Raw genomic sequence first — 19,154 nt, forward strand, 5'->3', positions numbered from 1 at the left:
ATGAAATCAGCTGCGCTTAACAGCCTGGCCTGACCTAGCGGCAAAAAATTAAAAAAAAAAAGGTTGCCTTTAGGAAGTAGTAAATCATGACTTTTTCAGGGAGCTGATTTTAAAGGGAAGAATTATGGGGAGGACTAAAGGAAAAGTTCTCGGCGCGGCAAAGGGCAACGGGAGGTCACCGTATGTAAATAGCTCCTCTGGAGGGGGCTCCGGCGGCGCAGGGGTGTGGCTGTGGAGCGGCTCTCAATCACTCCCGGAGCGCCGGCGCTGCCTCGTGTGGGGCTCGGCCGCCGTGCCTGCAGCTGCCTGAGTTTGCAGCGCGCGCCGCCCGGGGTTGGTTGGTTGGCGGCTTGCTTGCTTGCTTGCTTGCCTGAGCTGCGAAACTCTCGCCTCGCAGCCGCACTACCGCCGGCTCAGCGGTCGGGGAACCATGCAGCGCTCCTGCCCCGGCGAAGCCGCTTGAAGGTGAACGACGGAGCCCGAAGGGAACCTGGCGGAGGATCCGCGCCCGACGAGCGGGGCGGCGTCCTAAGTCTCACCGGCTGCCCAAATTGGGGCGAGTAGTGCGCGGCTGCCGAGTTTTTCCCTTCCAGCGCCGCGAGCCAGCATCCCCTGAGGTAAGAGGGGCGCCTTTTTGGTTTTGTAGAGCGATGAAAGAAAACTTGAGCAGGGTGGTTGGTTTCCAAAATAATAATAATAATAAAAAAAATACACCCCGGTGTATTCCTTTGAGGAAAGTTCCGTTCGATGCAACAGCAACAAGTTGATTTAAGGTTTGCGGAGCTCGACCATGCTGCTGGAGTTTTTATTACTTTATTGTTATTATTAGATTTATTTTTAACGGGAGTAAATTGTGGAGGGAGGGGAAAGTAGGCTGTGTGTAGTCCAGGCCCATGTTGCATGTTTACTCAGAAGTAAGTCCTACAGGATCCAACGAGACTTGCCTACTCGCCATGAAGTTCGCTCAGGGTTTCTGGCTACTACAGGGGTCAGCAACCTTTTTCAGCCATGGGCGGGTCCACCGTCCCTCAGACCATGTGGGGGGGGGCGGACTATATTGGGGGGAGGGATGAACGAATTCCTATGCCCCACAAATAACCCAGTGATGCATTTTAAATAAAAGGACACATTCTACGTATGTAAATACACGCGGGCCGGATTGAGAAGGCGATTGGGCCGCATCCGACCCATGGGCCTTAGGTTGCCTAGCCCTGGGCTACTACATCAAGAGGAATGCTGGTTGGTTTGTACAGTGGTACCTCAAGTTACATATGCTTCAGGTTACAGACTCTGCTAACCCAGAAATATTACCTCGGGTTAAGAACTTTGCTTCAGGATGAGAACAGAAATCGTGCAGCGGCGGCAAAGCAGGAGGCCCCATTAGCTAAAGCAGTGCTTCAGGTTAAGAACAGTTTCAGGTTAAGAACAGACCTCCAGAATGAATTAAGTTCTTAACCCGAGGTACCAGTGTAGTTAGGAGGAATAGCTTCCATTCTGAAATTGCCTACTTAGGTTTTAGAAGAGAATGCTTTTGGGGAACGAAATTGATTTCTATGGAAAGGCTACACAAGATTGTTGAATGCAGATTACTTAACAGTTCCCTCCATAACCTCAGTAGGGAGAGCGAAAGGTTGGGTTTTTCATCACACATTAGAGTCATGTTGATGGGGCATTAAAGTGAAGAGCATAATCAATGGTTTAGTGCTTGTGAATACAGGCTGATACATGTATATAGATATGGCATGTTTATTTCTCCCCCTCCCCCCCCAAAGATTAATATAAAGACCCTTGAATGGAGCTAACTTAAATGTACAAAGTCAAATAACTGGTAAATACCCAAACGTCTAAGATTATTGACTTACATTTGGCAAACAGCACACATGATGTGGTTTACTAATTGTGTTAGAGTCTGAAGATGTAAAGAAGGTGTGTGTGTGTATGGAATGAATGTATAATATGACTTAAAAAATGCAGTTGTCAAAGATTATCCTGGATAATATGGTAAAATATTCATAACGGATTCCCCCCCCCCCCTTCCTTAATCCACTTGTCTTATTATTGTAACATTCTGCCTTGATGGAACTACCAGTGAGAGTCAAAGTTGGTGGGTTATCTTTCCTTAGCATAGGCGGTTGGAGATGGTCTTTTAAGAGCTTTTAAATTTCTTTCTGTGGTTCATCAGTGTATAGGTATATAGTACTGTACTTCCTGTGTCTTACGGGACCAACTATGTGCAGTTCCTATGTCCCAAAGAATCCTGGAAACCGTAATTTAGCCCCACACAGAGCTACAATGCTGACCACGCATAACAAACTACAGTTCCCAAGCTTGTGTTTTGTTCTGGGTGTGTGTGAATGTGCTTTAAAAGTATTGTGTGTTTGCAGCCTAAGCCTATATATGTGTAATAGCAGCAAGCACATCTCCCTCACCTCCACTTCACTCTCCTTTCTCTGTCTTCATGTGTTGAATTTTTGATTGTAAACTCATTGTGGGCGAGGACCTGCCCTTCTGTATTTTGTAAAGTACCATGAAGTGCTTCAGAAAACAATAATCATAATTATCACCAGCTTTGTTGTAGTTTTCAGTGCCAACCTGTCTCATTTGTCTCTGCAGTATACAAGTTTCTAATGTTTCCAGTGTATACGGTATTCTGCAAGGGTTAAGCTGCTTATTCAGATGCCTTTAAGATGTTTACTAATGCTTGTGCTCTCCACTATGTTGGCTTTGCTTAATTTGATCAGGGATTCCTTTGGACTAGAAAGATGTTAATAATAGAGAGCTTTTATTAAAGAGTTGCCAGCAATTGCGTATTTTGAGTTGTAAAAGGCAAGTGTGTCTGTTTAAAAAACAGGTTACTATGGTAGTAAGAATGTGATGGAATTTGCCCATTATACATCCCAGCTGATTTTCTCTCAGCAGACACAACTGGCATTGAAGTACAAAACATTCCTCTTAAAGTAAGTTTATAAAATGTGCTGGCCTTTTTTTAAAAAATTACCTCTTTAGTTAGGAGTCCTATCAAATAGAATTTTATTCTTATAGTTTGGAATTAATTTATGTTGCTTTTCTCCCCCTAACCTAAACCCTTTCACTTGTTTTACTGATTTGCACCAAAATTACCTTACTGTTGAACGGCTCAGGAAGCCTTGGTGGTGTTATATGGGCAAGGCTTAAGTGAAGGCAGGACTTTAGGATGGGTCTGGCTTCCTAACTAATTTGTTTTGGAAAGTTAGTAAAGAGTGAGAAGTGGGCTGCCTGTGTAACTCTGCTGACAACATTGTTCTCCTGCTTTGTTTGGCCAAGGAATGAATAGCTGGTTGTGTTTGTCCCTGAGAGGAGGAAGGGAGATGAGAAAAGCCCACTTCTCTGGATATGACTCACCCTGAACTCTCTTTGTGAAGAACTGATGTGAATCTTAAGCTACTAAGAGACAGAGAGGCTGTGGAGCCCGTGTGAGCTATTGGGTTAGATAGGCAAGGAAATGGCTTGAGATTGGTAAAGAGGGAGAGAGAGAAAAGATTCCACTCAATTTTTAATATTTTTTTTCAAAGCAAAAACTGAAACTGCATTTGATGCAGTAATCAAGAGGATCTCTGGGTCTCGCAGCCTAGCCTACATTGCAAGGGTGGCGTGAGAAGGTATAATAGAGCATTAGGGGATGGGGCAGGGAATGAGAAAAATGACAATGGTGTGTCCAATCTAGTCAAAATTAAGTGTTTTAAAGTTCTTGTATTCCATTGGGAGACATTTAAGGATGTCCATAACTCTGGATTGTACCTGAAATACATTCCACTTTTGCTAACTACATAGTTAGGCTGTTTTAATTGGATGAGTAAATAAAAACATACTTTGATTACATCAATAAACCACTTTGGGCTGGATTCATTCTCTCTCATTTTCTTTATTTCCCTATAAGTCCATTATTTCAAAAAAAAGGTGTTTAGGTTTATTCTTAGGAAAGTTATTTGTCTGGGAAAGTTCACATGCATATCCATGACAACTCTCAGAAATCATGGTAACGGAATGGTAGGAGGACAATGGATGGACTCGACATGCAGAAGAAAAGAAAAAAGTCTGCCTAGTTGCAGAAGAGAGGCAGAGGACTCCCCCCCCCCTTTTTTAGTTGGTCACTAGGTTTATTTTTTTTTTAGGTCCAATTTGAATCCTTACTAAGGTTGCAATATCAACTATGCATACTTGGATGTAAAAACGGCAAAGCCTTGTGGCACCTTAAAGACTTAGCACATCTTGCCATAGTCTTTAATGGGCTAGAGCAGTGTTTCTCATACTTGTGTCCCCAGCTGTTGTTGGACTATAACTACCAACATCCCTAGCTGTCAGGACCAGTGGTCAGGGATGATGGGAGTTGTAGTCCAACAACAGCTGGGGACCCAAGTTTGAGAAACATTGGGGTAGAGGGTCACTAACATGTGCCCCTCCAGACAGCTGATGTCCAGGGATGGTGGGAACTGTATTCCAATAACATCCTGAGGCCTATAAGTTAGCCACCTCTGGACTAGAGCTTGCTTGTCCTTATGGAGGTGGTTAGCCTGTGTCTGGGCTGCATCTTGCCATATTTCCTGCGGGGATTCACATGGCAAATTTTCCCCTTTGACCACCTTAGTGAGAATGAAGCTAGTGAAGATTGTTGAGGTATGACTGTTTGGCCTGGTTAGCACATAACCGTAAACTTTGTTTTTTCAGCTATACCTTATTAAATCATGGGTTAGTGTTACGTGAGAATCCTGCCCAGAAGCTTACCACAATCACCACCAGCAAACCACAGTGTGAAGCCATGGTTTATTGTTTGCTTATGAAACTGTGTTTGCCTTATTGCTTGGCATTATGCAGGAACCCAGCACTGTTAACTATGGTTTGTTGGCCACTCAACTCCAGAGGCTCAACAAGTAATAAAAGGCAAAAGGTGAGAACGGCTGGAAAACAAAAGAAACTTTGGAGAAACAAGCTAGAATATAATCATGTGGGGAAATTTGTGGTTTGTTAAACAAACCATGACTTAAATCAAGAGTGAGGAACCTGTGGCCCTCCATATTTTGTTGAGTGCCAGCTCCCATCAGCCCTAGTCAACTTGGTGAATGGTCAAGGGTTATGGGAACTGCAGTCCAGCAACATCTAGAAAACTACACTTTAGCAATCCCTAGCTTAAACAAACCATGATGTAGTGTTATGTGCAAACCAGGCCTCTGTTTTGTCTGCTTAGCATTTTCATGATCTCTGTCATGCATCTGACAAGGCAGATAATAGCTTATGTCACAGTAAATGAGTTAAGTCTTTCAAGGTGCCACTGGGCTGTTCTGTCTGATTTTATTGCAAGAGACTAACATAGCGGTCCTTTTAGAATCTGCCCTTACCTTTAAGTAAATCTGATAATAAACAGCTGAGAAAGCATCCACTGGACTGAGGAGTTTGCTGCTTGTTAACTGGTAAGACTTAGAGAGCTCTCACTGTAAGCCAGAGATGACCAACCTTTCAGCAGTAGAGATCCTGTACTTTCATAGTTGTATAAAAGAGGATATTTTGGAAGGTGCAGCTTTTTAAGCTGTTCAGCCCTGTGGCGTGACTGGAGTTCATCTGCCCCAAATTCATTTTTCTCTACATAGGAATTAAGGGTTTTGGAGCTCTGATGTTGAAAGGTTGATCATCCCTGCTGTAAAATATCTTGACATGTTACTGAGTGACATGCTATTTGAGAAGGTTAAATGTAGTTCCCTTCCTTCAATATGGAGGGAACCTTTCACAAAGAGTCATATAATATGATCAAAAGAGCTAAATCATGAATTGCATTCCTCTCTGAAATCTGCTTATTAGCTCTTATTTGAGCTGTCAGCAGAACGTATTAAGTTAAGGGCCTGTTTTTAAGCAATCAATGGATTAAAAATAAATGATAGTATTTCAGTAAAAGTGGCAGGAAGCTTCTTAAATAGTATTAGTTGCTTTTTGACTGTATAATGTTATTTGGAAGTGTATTTTAAATTCACTCTCACAAGAGATGCATATGGTTTAATGTGACAGTCATATAGAATCCCATAGACAGGAATAATTCATATTAAGAATATGTAGGTCCAGTAATTTTCCTGGGAGCTCCAATTGCTCCAGTGTTGATGGACCATGTAATTTGATCAGCAACCTGCATGGTAGCCTCACATCAAAGTAGTATAATAGTAAAAACAATTATTTAAAACAATTAAGATATGAATAAAATTGTCACTTTAGCTGGCAGTTAGATTCAGGGATCTTAACACCCATATGAATGAGCAAAAGGTGCTTAGGCTTGTAGGGAGAGGGGTTGCTGATTTTGTGTTCCCACTCTGCATGTTGAATCCCACTCTGGATGGTCTCCTGACTTTAGAAGCAACTGCAGAAGGCATATGGAGATACCAGTGGAAAAGGCCTTTGCACCATGCTGTGTTAAGAACTGTGATTCTAAAACTTGATCTTATCAAGGCAAGAAAAGGCTTCACTTCAGGGTGCAGAATTGGTCAAAGCAGTTTTTGGCATACCCTCATTACCTGGGAGGGCTGTGGTGTGATTTCATCAAGCTTAGCAATCAGGTATTTTGTTCTGCCTCACTTAAGGTCTGTTCTTCAAGAGGAATATTTCCCCAGGATGCTCTAGTCGGTGGATGGGAAAAGCTGAAATGCCAATTGAGCAATTGTAGCCAATAACAGCACAACAGGAGAACCTGTCATTGATGTATGAGAGGTTCCCCAGAGATCCACTGTATAGTTCCCAAGAAAAGAGCTACCCCAAAATAAAAGTGGGATTAAAAGTGTATTCTCTGTTGGTTCTCAGTACTGTTGGTCAGTGCAACACCAGAGAAGATACACAAATTTATTAGCGCCAGAGCTCAATGACAAGGTGTCCTGGGGTTGAGATACTGGCGTTGGAGGAGAATGGAGGGCAGAGGTAGCATAGACAAAAATGTGACTGCGTACGAATGGGAGAGAAGTCTGCTCCTGCCCTAACCTGCCTAGGAAGCCTCACCAAATACATTCATAACCATTACAATAAAAGTTCCCACACTGGGTGACACAATTATTTGTATTGTGCTGCTGCTCTGGCTTTTCCTTTTGTAAGATAGATTGCTTGTGGCTATGCATTGGCTCTAAAATTACTTGGAAAATGAATCATTAATTCTTATGATTTTGGCTGGCTCGGCATGAGTAATGAGTAAAAAAAAGACAGAAAGAAAAAGAGTTCGCTCAGGCAACTAAGAGCTACCCCCACAAATGTGTTCACTTTTGGCTTGGGGTAGAAATGAAGCTGCCATGCTCATCCCGCTGATTCAGCACAATGCTGTCGTCATGGGAAGCTGCTCCAATGCGCATTCAGATGTTCATAATTATGTTAAAGATGAGTCAGCATTTTTAATTATAAAAAAGGTGTAGCACCATAGACTAGTTCTGGGGGGAACTGTTGTACTCCTCTTATGCTTGTGGGCTTCCCATAGGCATCTGTTGGTCACAGTAATAACAGAATGCTGGACTAGATCTGGGCTGGAAAGGTCCAGGGTTGTTCTTGTGTTCTTTAGAGAAAGGTGGAACCCTTTGATATCTGGAGTTTTGACAATTGGCAGACACACTTGTTGGTGATGGAATTAAGCAGACTTTTTGCTTTTGGTGTGTTTATTCCCTCCAGATAATCTTTTATCTTTATCAGGCTGTGTGTTCCACAGCCCCTTTGTATTCTTTTTCAAAGGTTCATTTGTAAAAAAAAGGAAAAAGCAAGCCCTGGATTTCTTCATTGCAGTGCCTATGTATATTGGAAGACTGTGCCTGTGAAAACAGAAATGCAAACCAACTTAGGTTGGGTCAGGCTGTTCAGCCTTTTCTGTTGATAGAAATATTAACTAATATTCTTGCACAGGCATCTTCATTAGACCAAAATATGGAAGAGAAGTTGATCTCTAGAGCCTGGGTATATATAGACCAGAATATGGTCAGTAAAGTTTAGACAGTTAATCTGTCCTCACAGATTATCCAAAAGAATAATGGCTCAAAAATTTAATGTCATTTATCTGTAGGGAGCTCATGATTTTCAGAATATATATTTTCATTAAAATTCTGTGATCCTAAATTTTTCACTTGGAGGCTCAGTTGAAACAAATATGTTTAGGATCAGTATAGAAAGCCATTTGGCTTTACCCTAATAATGGTACAACTGAAGCAGGTCATAGTAGGGAATTGGAGCCAGAGACACATTAGGCTTCATGGAACAGTTAGATCATGGGTAGGTAGACTAAGGCCCGCGGGCCGGATCAGGCCCAATTGCCTTCTGGATCTGGCCCGCGGTTGGTCTGGGAATTGCCGCGTGGATCGCCAGCACACACGCGTTCTTTCCCTTTCCCTATCAACGACAAATTTAATTGCAAATGAGTTACCTTTATTGTGTTTGGCTCCACATCATTTCCTTTAATATAATTATTCCCATATTGCAGGCAGTGACTCCTCCAATCTACATCTTCAGAAATATCAAGTAGCCCTTAGCATTGTGCCATTTCACAATTCAGGTGTGTGGGATTTGATGTTTTTGGTGATTTCATGTATAAAAACTCTTGGCACAGATTAAAAACAAGCACATCTGGGAGAAGGTTAGGCCAAAACCATGCTCCCTGATGTGGTAGCTTTGTGGGCAAGAAGTTTTAGATGTTTGGAGACAGTGATAATGTGATGTCTACCACAACCCCCAATCTGCATTCTCAAGTTTCAGGGTCCCAGCAGTGCCAGACTATGTTTAGTTTGAATAAGTGGATTGGCTGGCAAATGCATCTGTGGTGGAGATAGATTTCAGCCCAAGTCTTCCAGATCTAAGTGTAACTTTCTACCCACAGACTATAAACTTAACTGCTGGTGTAACAACCTGTTTCTCTGTGAGTTTTGAGGTTTTAACTTTTATCTCTTCCTTGTAGCTTTCTGTCAACAAAACTAGCCTTAGGGTTAATGACCATGCTGCAGATATAATTCTACTGTGACATGTTGAAAAGAAAAGATACAAAAGAAGCAAACTAAAATAATACTTTGTTGTTTTTGGAATCTGTTTTTGTTATGGTTTTAGGCATTCCCCCAGCTAATAAGAGAACATGTTTCTAGAGATGCAATTTAAGTCGTTTCAAGGTTTTGTTTGTTTGTTTGTCCCACAGCCGAATCCCATTTTTATTTGATCTAGATCCCAGTATTATCCAAGTTCATGACCCAGCAGTGTCTGCAAGATGCAAGGCTGAAATAATAAAGATTCACTCTTCCAAACTTTGATCAGGTCAGCTCTGTGTACACTTGTTCAATGATGCTCCACCATTGGACTAGCTACTTGGTTCACACATGTTCTCGGTGCTGCAATTAAGTAATTTTAGATTCTTTACTTAATGTTTTTTATGCGGGGATGCTCTTTTGATGGTAGCATGTATTAATTCGCTTCAAAATGTGATAAGCTGGACACTGAGGTCCAGCGCCAAGGGCCTTCTGGCAGTTCCCTCACTGCGAGTAGCCAAGTTACAGGGAACCAGGCAGAGGGCCTTCTCGGTAGTGGCACCCGCCCTGTGGAACGCCCTCCCACCAGATGTCAAAGAGAAAAATAACCACCAAACTTTTAGAAGATATCTAAAGGCAGCCCTGTTTAGGGAAGCTTTTAATGTTTAATAGGTTATTGTATTTTAGTGTTTTGTTGGAAGCCGCCCAGAGTGGCTGGGGAAACCCAGCCAGATGGGTGGGGTATAAATAATAAATAATAAATTATTATTATTATTATTATTATTATTATTATTATTATTATTATTAGCTAGCTCTTGTGCATTTTGGGAGCACCTCTTTCTTCTGTTTGGTGAGGCATTGGCTTTCTGCCCCAAAGTCCTGCCCTGATCACTGTGTGATCAGTAAGTGGGAAGCTCTCATTGGAAGTCTTACCGTTCATGAGGAAGTAGCACCCCACCCACCCCCAAGATGTTGACCATCCCTGCCTTGGAATTTTTGAATGTGGAACAGGAAATATGGTGTATGTAGAATTTAAAAATTTTTTTTTGCTCCCTGAGGACAAGAGTGAACAAAATGATAGCCCTTGATACTGGTGTAAAACTTTCAAAAGGGTGTGATGGCATGTTTAACTTCATTTCAAACAACCTTGCCAAGACGCAGTCAAATCAAAGAAGATAAGGAGGGCAAGGACACTAATGATCTCACTTGGATGTTTGGGACTGTGCTTTGCAAACTTTTAATGAGCGTAGATTGAACCACAGTACTGGCATTCAAGAAGATTTAACAGTCTGCTTCATAACTTTTCTTGTGGTTTGTAGTACCTAAGCAGTGATGTCACTCCAGTCTATCCCTGTGGGTGTGCCCAACAACCAGAGTTTTGATGACTGACATGAGTCTGTAGTACTTCATACCTGCTGGTTTCCTGAATGGACTCGAAACTGATTAACAATGACACACATTAATCATTATCCAACAGGCTCCTTACATTGCATTTATTCTGTTTAACATTCTAAGGAAAACAGAAAAAAAACTCTTTCCTAGGGTTATTTTTGTAGTCATTTTCTTGATGAAAATAATAATGTGAAAAGAATGTATAAGCATGTCTACTCAACCAACATTGGTGGGTTTCCCAGTCCACACCTTGATTCATCACCAGGTTGCCAACTCATCAGGAAAAAAACCCTGTGATATCACTTGTGCCTTTTAAATAGCAGCATGGAGAAATCAGTGTGAACAGTTGTAAAGCATGGAGATAAATGGTGTTATTTTGGAGGCTGGTTCAAAAGTTGGTAGCTTTAACTGGGGACATCATGGAACTCCTAGATAAAAATTGTACCAAGTGACCTTAGTTCTCAGAGTTTGAAGCTTTGTAGTTGATCGCACTTCTGCAAAGACATGCAAAACTTGTTTCCATATATTTTTGTAATAAACCCCTCCAGCATCTTGATCCAACCTTTGAAGCTGGTTGACTGAGCTGACACTGGCAGAGAAAGAAGAAAAGAATATTTCCTAGCAAATCTGCTTTTTCAGCAATACTCATCTCTGAATTTAATACTATATCCTTTAAGAAATTTTGAGATCTCCCAGCTGTGTAGTGAACAACTTCTACAACTGCTTAGGCTCAGCAAAAAGCCATACCTGTGAACATTTTATGCTGGTTGCTTGTATTAGTAAGCATGTCTTGGATGTTTTCATGCTGGGATATTGTTTTGCATGGGGAATTCCCTCCAGGGGAGGAAGATTCCGTCTTGAGCCTCCTGTAAGGGTTACATAAAACCATAGGGCAGGATTCGCCTAACAAACCCTGTTGGTAGAAGCCCCATACAAGGGTTTGGGCTTGCTCAAAGGGGCTCCACTCCACACACCCCTGAAATTGGCTTGTTGGGAGGAGGACTCAGGAAAACCCCCAGAAAACCAGGGAAAGGGGGATAATTTCACATGGCAAGCTAATATGCTTGCACAGGTGGGACGTTCAACATAGTGTGACATTGAATTCCACCCATGGTGTTTTTAGGATAAAGTGTTGCAGGAGTGTGTACCTTAAGGGGAATAACACAGAATATGAATAACCCTCTTACAGTGTAATTCTGTACATGTGTACCCAGCAGTATGTCCCATTTAGTTCAATGGGGTTTACTCCTAGGTAAGTGGAAATAGAGTGCAGCAGCTACAAATAGTAGAGATGAGGAGACATGTATGAGAAAAGTATACAAGAAGGTAATTTTGTGACCTATTTGTACCATTTACACTGAGAACACTTAACTTTACCATGGGATAAATGCTACAGGTTTTCCCCCCAGCCCAGAACTCAGATTTTAACAGTTGCATAAAATGGATATTATTTCTTTTGGTGTGGCCCACAACTATCCCTGCCCTCCATTCATTTCACTCAGATGTTTTGATTTGTGTTGGCATTTGGATGCTTGCAACTGACACCTCTGTTATGTCCTTGCTTACTTGTGCACCCTATTTATATCTATTGTAAGACTGCAATTCCTTGGCTGCAGGTTTTTGAGAAAGTCTCATTCCATTTGTCAAAGGTCTTTTGATCCAGCATAGACTCCTACAGGTAGAAGACAGGGACACTCTTTTTGCCAGTTCCCCCTTTCCTTGCATTCCCACTTCATTGTTCTGGAAGGGCCCCTACAGATTTTCAAGGGGATAGAGAATCTGAAAATTGCCTCCCCTGCTTACGTTGGAGGGCAAGTCCCATGAGCAGAGTTTTGCTCACAGGAGCTCACGATCCAAGCATGTGTGTGCATTTTTTGTTGGCAGGCATTTAGATACATGAGCATACCTTTGCTTCTCAAGCTGCTTTCTTGCAGCACTAAAGATATTTTTTTTCAAATGGCACCCCTTGCTGAGCTTAGATTTGTAATCTCTTAAATTGAGGATAGTCTGTACAATATCAGTCTTTTCTGACAGCTTAGCTGTAGTTAATGATTCTTGGCTGATGTTTGACCTGCTTAAAAACTTTGGGGTTAAAAAACAATTAGAAAGATAAATGTTGCCGGTAATAACAGCCTAACCTCCAGAAATCCTTCCGAACACTCGCGTGTATGTTTTGAGTCTCCAGCCCTGGGTCTTGTCATGCATATTGCGCCAACCCTATAAACCACTGTACTGGCAAAGCAGTGTGTGAGATATTGTGCCAGTGGATGAGACCAGTATACAATTGCAACTTGGTGAGCTGAGCTGCTCTTGCATTGGATATCAGAGCAATAGTAGCCATTGACAGATTTTCCTCTTGTTTTACAGAATTTTCAGTTACCTTTATAAATAGCTATCAGGGATGACTGAGGGGTTATCAGCAGCTACCCATGTTGTTCCTATTCCAACTGCACTCTTCCATCTAATTTTTTTCAAAGTCTTGCCAGTGCAATGTTGACTTGGAAGTCACAGCAGCTACTGTGGTGAAAGCCAGGACACGAGAATCTAAAACTGGGTATATTTGTAGCAGCCTTTCTTGCTTTCAGAGCTCTCAGTTGCAAAGCCTTAATTTTAGGGATATACTCTTTCTTTTTCCCTTTATGAATCTAATATACATGAGCAACTTGAATAGAAACAATTGATCCATGATTTAGCCTATCCTGATCCAAGAAGTTAGCTTTGGTGTTTCTCTAACTTCCACCATGCACAACTTTTGTTTTCTAGAATTAACAATGATAGCAGCTGGGAAATTTGCAAGTCTCCCAAGAAATATGCAGATGAGCCATGAGTTCTCGCTGGCATCTTCTATGGACCTTTTGAGCAGCAAACCATCTTTGGCAGACCACCGCTCCCATACCTGTCAAGATGTTTCCATTCATGGCACTCTTCCGAGGAAGAAAAAAGGAACCATTCCTCTTGGACCCTGTGATGTTTTTAGCCACATGGGGACTTTGCCTTACTCCAAAGCACATCGACCCCAAGAACCTTTGATGCAAGGTGTTATAGGGGAGTATTTCCAGAAAAACCACAAGAGTGAGAACTTCCACCACAGGTAAATCATGTTACATTTTAAACCTGCTGTGGGTGCTACCTAAGTTTATTGGTATTTCTAGTGATGCTTAAAATATTGTAATGCATAGGTGAACACATATTTGTTTATGCTCATCATAAGTAAATATGCTGTCCTTTTACAGATGTTGCTTTATTTGTTTGCTTATAGCAGCCATTCATATGTAAATAACTTGAACTTTTTTTTTAAAGTGAGTTGCAGGCACAGTGGCAGAATAAAAGTAAACCATCTTGCTTGCCCTGCCCATGCCTAAAACGACCATATCTATCTATTGGCTGTCTTTCCTCTATGCATAGCCCTGAGAGGAACCAATATTACATTTGATGCTCATCCTTTTTAGCAGTAACTGTAGCAATGTGCTCCTTTTGCAGTGCCCAGTTGTTCTTTCTTATGCATTGCTATTAACAAGGGAAATGCTTTTTAGCCTTAAAAAAAAAAAAAAGACTAACAGATGTGTCCGTCTTTCATCTCTCAAACAAAAGCAGCAGGCATCTGTCACATAAATTGCTTCTTTGTCTGTTTTGGCCTCCGTTTGCAACAGCATGTCTTGTTTGGTTAAACATATTTAGTTTTGATTTGACACATTGGGAGCTCTGTCTCATTAGAGATACTGCTAGGTCTCTCTGTGTTGGGGGTCAGGAAAGTGAAGTTGGCATAAAAAGACTGGGTTGTGTGCAATGTTAGTTATACTCTGAGTAGAAAAAGTAAAGGTAAAGGATCCCTGACAGTTAAGTCCAGTCGTGAACGACTCTGGGGTTGTGGCGCTCATCTTGCTTCACTGGCCGAGGGAGCCGATGTTTGTCCGCAGTTTTCCTGGGTCATGTGGCCAGCATGACTAAGCCGCTTCTGGCGAAACCAGAGCAGTGCATGGAAATGCCATTTACCTTCCCGCCGGAGCGGTACCTATTTATCTACTTGCATTTGACGTTCTTTCGAACTGCTAGGTTTGCAGGAGCTGGGACCGAACAACGGGAGCTCACTCCACTGCAGCGATTCGAACCACCGACTTTCTGACTGGCAAGCCCTAGGCTCAGTGGTTTAGACCACAGCGCCACCTGCGCCCTGAGTAGACCCATTGAGTAGACCCATACTCTGAGTAGACCCATTGAAATGAATGGATGCGGCCAGTTTAGACCCATTAATTTCTGTGGATCTACTCTGACTAAAGCATAGTTAGAAGAATTCATTGACATCACCATGTTGCATATATTTATTCCAAAACTTAGCAGCAAAAGGCACAATCCACAAAACTTTCTCCCTTGCCATGCACCGATGGAGGCAGTTGAGTCCTGGCAAACCGCTGGCGTACCTGGCATTGGAAGCACATGGGGTGCAACTGCTGTGCAGCAGCTGCTCCTATTGCTGTGACTGACTACAGCAGCTGCTCTTGGACTGTCCAGGAGCTAAGATGCTACAGGCTGAAGACTGCCGCCTGAGAGCTTTTGTAACTGAGTTGTACAGTCTCTGAATACCTGAAGTCTGACTAGGTTGGGTGTGTCATCGCTTCACCCTACAGCAAGGTCGGAAAAGATGGGTACATTCCACAAGGGCTTAGGCCCAGCCCAGGCTGCAACCCATCACTGTGAGGAAAAACTCTAAGGCTGTGCTTTATCATCCTTGAGGATATTTATGCAGATGTGTGTATCATTGTGGGATGGCCATTTCTAGTATAATCTTGTGGGGTTTGCAGAAAGCAGCATTCAGACAGAACAAACAACTTTATGAATGGTTTGCTGCTCATCTAGACCCTTCTCTAGAACAGAGAGTGAACACTGAAAACTCTAGGGGTAGTAATCTGATATCCAGAGGGATGTGTGCCTCCTTACGTTATACTTTGAACTCTACTGGACAGGAAACAGGCTGATGGCCAATCTTTTTTAAAAAAAAAGGAAGAGGGAGAATTCAGCAGATTACAGGCTGGTCAATCTGACTTCATTACCAAGGAAGATACTAGAACAGTGGTTCCCAATTAGGGGTCCAGGGACCCCTGGGGGTCTGCGGAACGCACCCAGGGGGTCCGCGGCCCCATCCCTTGCCTCTCCCCCAACTAATTTTTTGTCATTTTTGCATGGTAATATCACAAATTTTAAGGTCCGTGTTTTTTAGTATACCTAAAATCCTTTGCTACCCCACATTTTGTTCAAAAAAATGCTTTGTAGAGCTAACTACCATAGAGTTATCAAAATTTTCAAAAGTAAGGGGTCCGTGGCTTGGCTTTTGAAAAATAGGGGGTCCTCAGTAATTATCTAATTGGGAACCACTGTGCTAGAACATAAAGTCCCAATAAGCATTTTGTTGTAAGCATCTTCATAACAATTCAGTGATTAGCAGAAACCCTAGTATGGATTTGTTGAGTGTAATTTCTGCCTGATACCCCCGCCTCTCTTTGGGTTAGTAGTGTAGTTGATTATGGGAATGTGGTGGATGTAATTTACCTTGATTTCAGCAAAGTTGGTTGGAAAACTGTACTCAGGGATCACCAATGGTTTCTCATCAAACTGAAGTTTGGTTTCAAACTGAGTACTGCAGAGCTCTGTTCTAGACCTGGTTCCCTTCAACATTTTTACCAGCTACTCAGGTGAAAGTGATGGAGGGGATCTTTATTTGCAAATGACGCAAAACTTCGAGGTACTTCAGTATCTTTTTAGTTTGCTAACTCGGTACTTGGATTGTTAATGCCAAGTATCTCTTCACCATGGAACTCATTATTCAACTTTTCCTTAAATTACGGTAGCCACAAAGTACTATAATGGGGACAGTGGTGGGTGAGGTCTTCCTCAGTAATATTGCTTACCACAGTCCAACAGCTATTGAGTCACCAAGGGAAGGTTGTGGAATCCTTGGCTCTAGAAGCTTTTATAAAGTAGCTGTGTATAATCATCTCTTGAGTGGTTTGTGTTAATCCTATTTTCCATGCAGGTGGATAGACTTCAGATGATGAATGCTGGAGAGAGAGAAGGGTGTGGAAATTGGTTGACTTCTAGAGACCTATTTGGACAATAGTTGTATAGATCTGTGATAATACATCTTTTAAAATACGGTGCTACATTTACTGCACTGTAAAGAAGAAAGAATGGCTTGCTATTATTTCTCCTTGAACTTTATAATTTGGCTTTGAAAAGGGCTTGAAGAACAGGCAGTCCAGATACTAGAACTCTCAATGTTACCAGTAAATATATGGGGGTTTTTTGTTGTTGAATGTCAACTTACGTACATGAACTTTGATTGAGTTCAGACACATTTTGTAAACATCCAAGTGCGACTTATATTGGGTCTACCAGACACCAAATTTTTAAGCAATGTGGACTAAAGTTGCTTCTGGGGCTCCTCCCAGATTAGGTGCCCTGAAGCTTAAGCTTCATTAATTTCATAGTAGACCCACCCCTGTGTTTCCCTCCATGTGATCTCAGTTGTGTAGAGACAGCAGATTAGCACATGCTCACCCTGTGTGTGCTATTGCCTGTGCCCCCACCCTCACACTTGTCAACCTGTCAGGGGAAGATCTGAAGGGGGAAATCCAGCTGAATGGATTGTAAGCTGTCTCCATGAGCTGCATGATTGGCATGTGTAGGATAGAGCCTACACATGTCATTAGATATATCCTCTTCAGACCGTCCTCTACCACGTCAACGGTGTTTGGGAGGAGCTGTCATGGAGTACAATTGTGTGGTGCAGGGTGCATGGCCATGCTGTGCAAGTCTTGATTGAGATCACATGGAAAGAAATGCCCTAAGGAGGGGGCTTATTGTTGTTGTAGAGCAACCTTATCAGAAGGTTGCTGCTTGTTTGAGCTGGTTTATGAACTTATTGCCTTGTCTAACTTTTGCTATTTTACTGGATGGTACAAATAGGCAGAGATACTATCAGAAGAAGAATGCTCTGCTGCTGGATTTCACAGGCCTTCTTTCACGTAAGCAATCTACTGTAGTGTGTTGATATAGTGGGGTAAAAGATTGCACTTATGTCCCCAAGCAAGCAAGCAAGAATGTAGCTGTTTAAGCATATTGTTTATTATAAATGCAGGTGACTGTTTAGCTTGTACATAACCAGTGGTGTTTTGTGCAGCCTTGGCAGTTGGAAATTGGGAACAGGGCAGGCATAGATTTTGCTTAACCCAGTATAATAATTCCAAACTCTTCCTGGGCACAATAGTGTGCCCTAAGTTTAGTGTGTCTTAAAATTTAATTCATAAACGCCTAGGATGCCCCCCCAAAAAACTCGCCTGGCGACACAAAAGACCGTTTGAGCCACTGTTCTAGCTATGTCTCCTCTTTAAAGAAACATATGAAGTAATGAAGAACATTCCTAAGCATATATGAAGTAATAAATAACAGTCCCAAGTATCTGGCATTTGCAAGCTTATATGGTGAACATTATGCTGGTGCAACTTTGCTTTTCCACTTTCACCATCAGTATAAACAAAGCAGTCTTGTAGTTTTAGAATGTTTGAGATGCAGAGGTTTGCCTTGAGTTGCCTTTATTGACACATCAGGCCAAATCTCCCTTTTGCTGCCAGTGCTCAGATATATGCCTTTTATATATTTTTGTATTACTACTCTGAGACCTTTATGGAAAAGGGTGGTATATAAAATTTATTTTACATAGTAAATGTAAAATGCCTTCTCGGTAGTGGCACCCTCCCTGTGGAACACCCTCCCTTCAGATGTCAAGCAGATAAAGAACTATACAACTTTTAGAAGACATCTGAAGGTAGCCCTGTATTGGGAAGTTTTTAATGTTTGATGCTTTATTAAGTTTTATGTATTCTGTAAGCCGCCTGGAGTGAATGGGGAAACCCAGCCAAATGGGCAGGGTATAAACAATAAAATTATTATAAATAAATAAATAAGACAGGCACAAAAGAAATAATAACCTGAATCATCAAAATGCATCAACGGTTTAGTGTGATGTTTATATTTTGACACTTGTCTTTTCCAAAATATATTTGAAATGGGGACGTGATAGCTTCCTCATTGTTGCTCTCATATGTTTTCCTTTTTGGTGCTCTGTAAAATCCATATCCAAGCACATGAAGCAGACATGCACGTTCTGTTCAGGGATGTGTCCCGAGCTGCAGAATGTAAAATCATTCCTGAGAGAAGCTTTTGTTACTGGCATATCTGAGAACACATATGGTTTGTGAGCTATGGCAGAGTATTTTCAGCTTTATAACTTGTGTACATTACAGTTTTATTGAAATCTACCTCTGAGCACGTTCCTGAGGAGGCTTGACCAAACCAAGTGTCCTGATTTCAACTGTTGTTGTTTGGCTCTGTAACTCTCACAGTAAACCTGTAGAGTTGATTATGTAGTGCAAAAATTCTATTTGGCTATAATGCAGGAATGCTCTGGTTGCAAAATCATGATACATATTTTTAAATACAAATATACACTGGCACCCTAGAGCGAAAGTGAATGCATAACAGAACTTAACTCGCATTACAAAGACATTAAAAATGAGAGAGAAGCAGGGAAGAAAAATGCAAGTAGGTCTCTGGAATGTGCAGTGCCCTTCAGGCAACTTATGCATACGGATTTCAATTTTTTTTTCTTTATTTAAAAATTCCTTTCTTATCACATGATGCTCAGTCAAGTCATCATTCAGTATCAGCTACTCAAGTATTTAAAAGTATTTCAAAAGTGCATAGCAAAGAACGTCTGCTGTG

At 41.7% G+C, this 19,154-nt stretch overlaps 1 protein-coding gene across 1 annotated transcript in view; it reads left to right on the forward strand.

The window, feature by feature from the left end:
* The first annotated feature begins 273 nt into the window (after positions 1–273).
* Positions 274–19,154, forward strand: part of BCAR3 (BCAR3 adaptor protein, NSP family member) — an 82,258-nt gene continuing 63,377 nt past the window's right edge. Inside the window, exons 1-2 of the mRNA XM_079981302.1 lie at positions 274–617; positions 13,143–13,470. Coding sequence (XP_079837428.1) covers positions 13,151–13,470 — 320 coding nt within the window. The 5' untranslated portion in view covers positions 274–617; positions 13,143–13,150. The remainder of the gene's footprint in view (positions 618–13,142; positions 13,471–19,154) is intronic.

The sequence above is a fragment of the Podarcis cretensis genome, assembly GCF_951804945.1.
Source record: "Podarcis cretensis genome assembly, chromosome: 6".
NCBI lineage: Eukaryota > Metazoa > Chordata > Lepidosauria > Squamata > Lacertidae > Podarcis > Podarcis cretensis.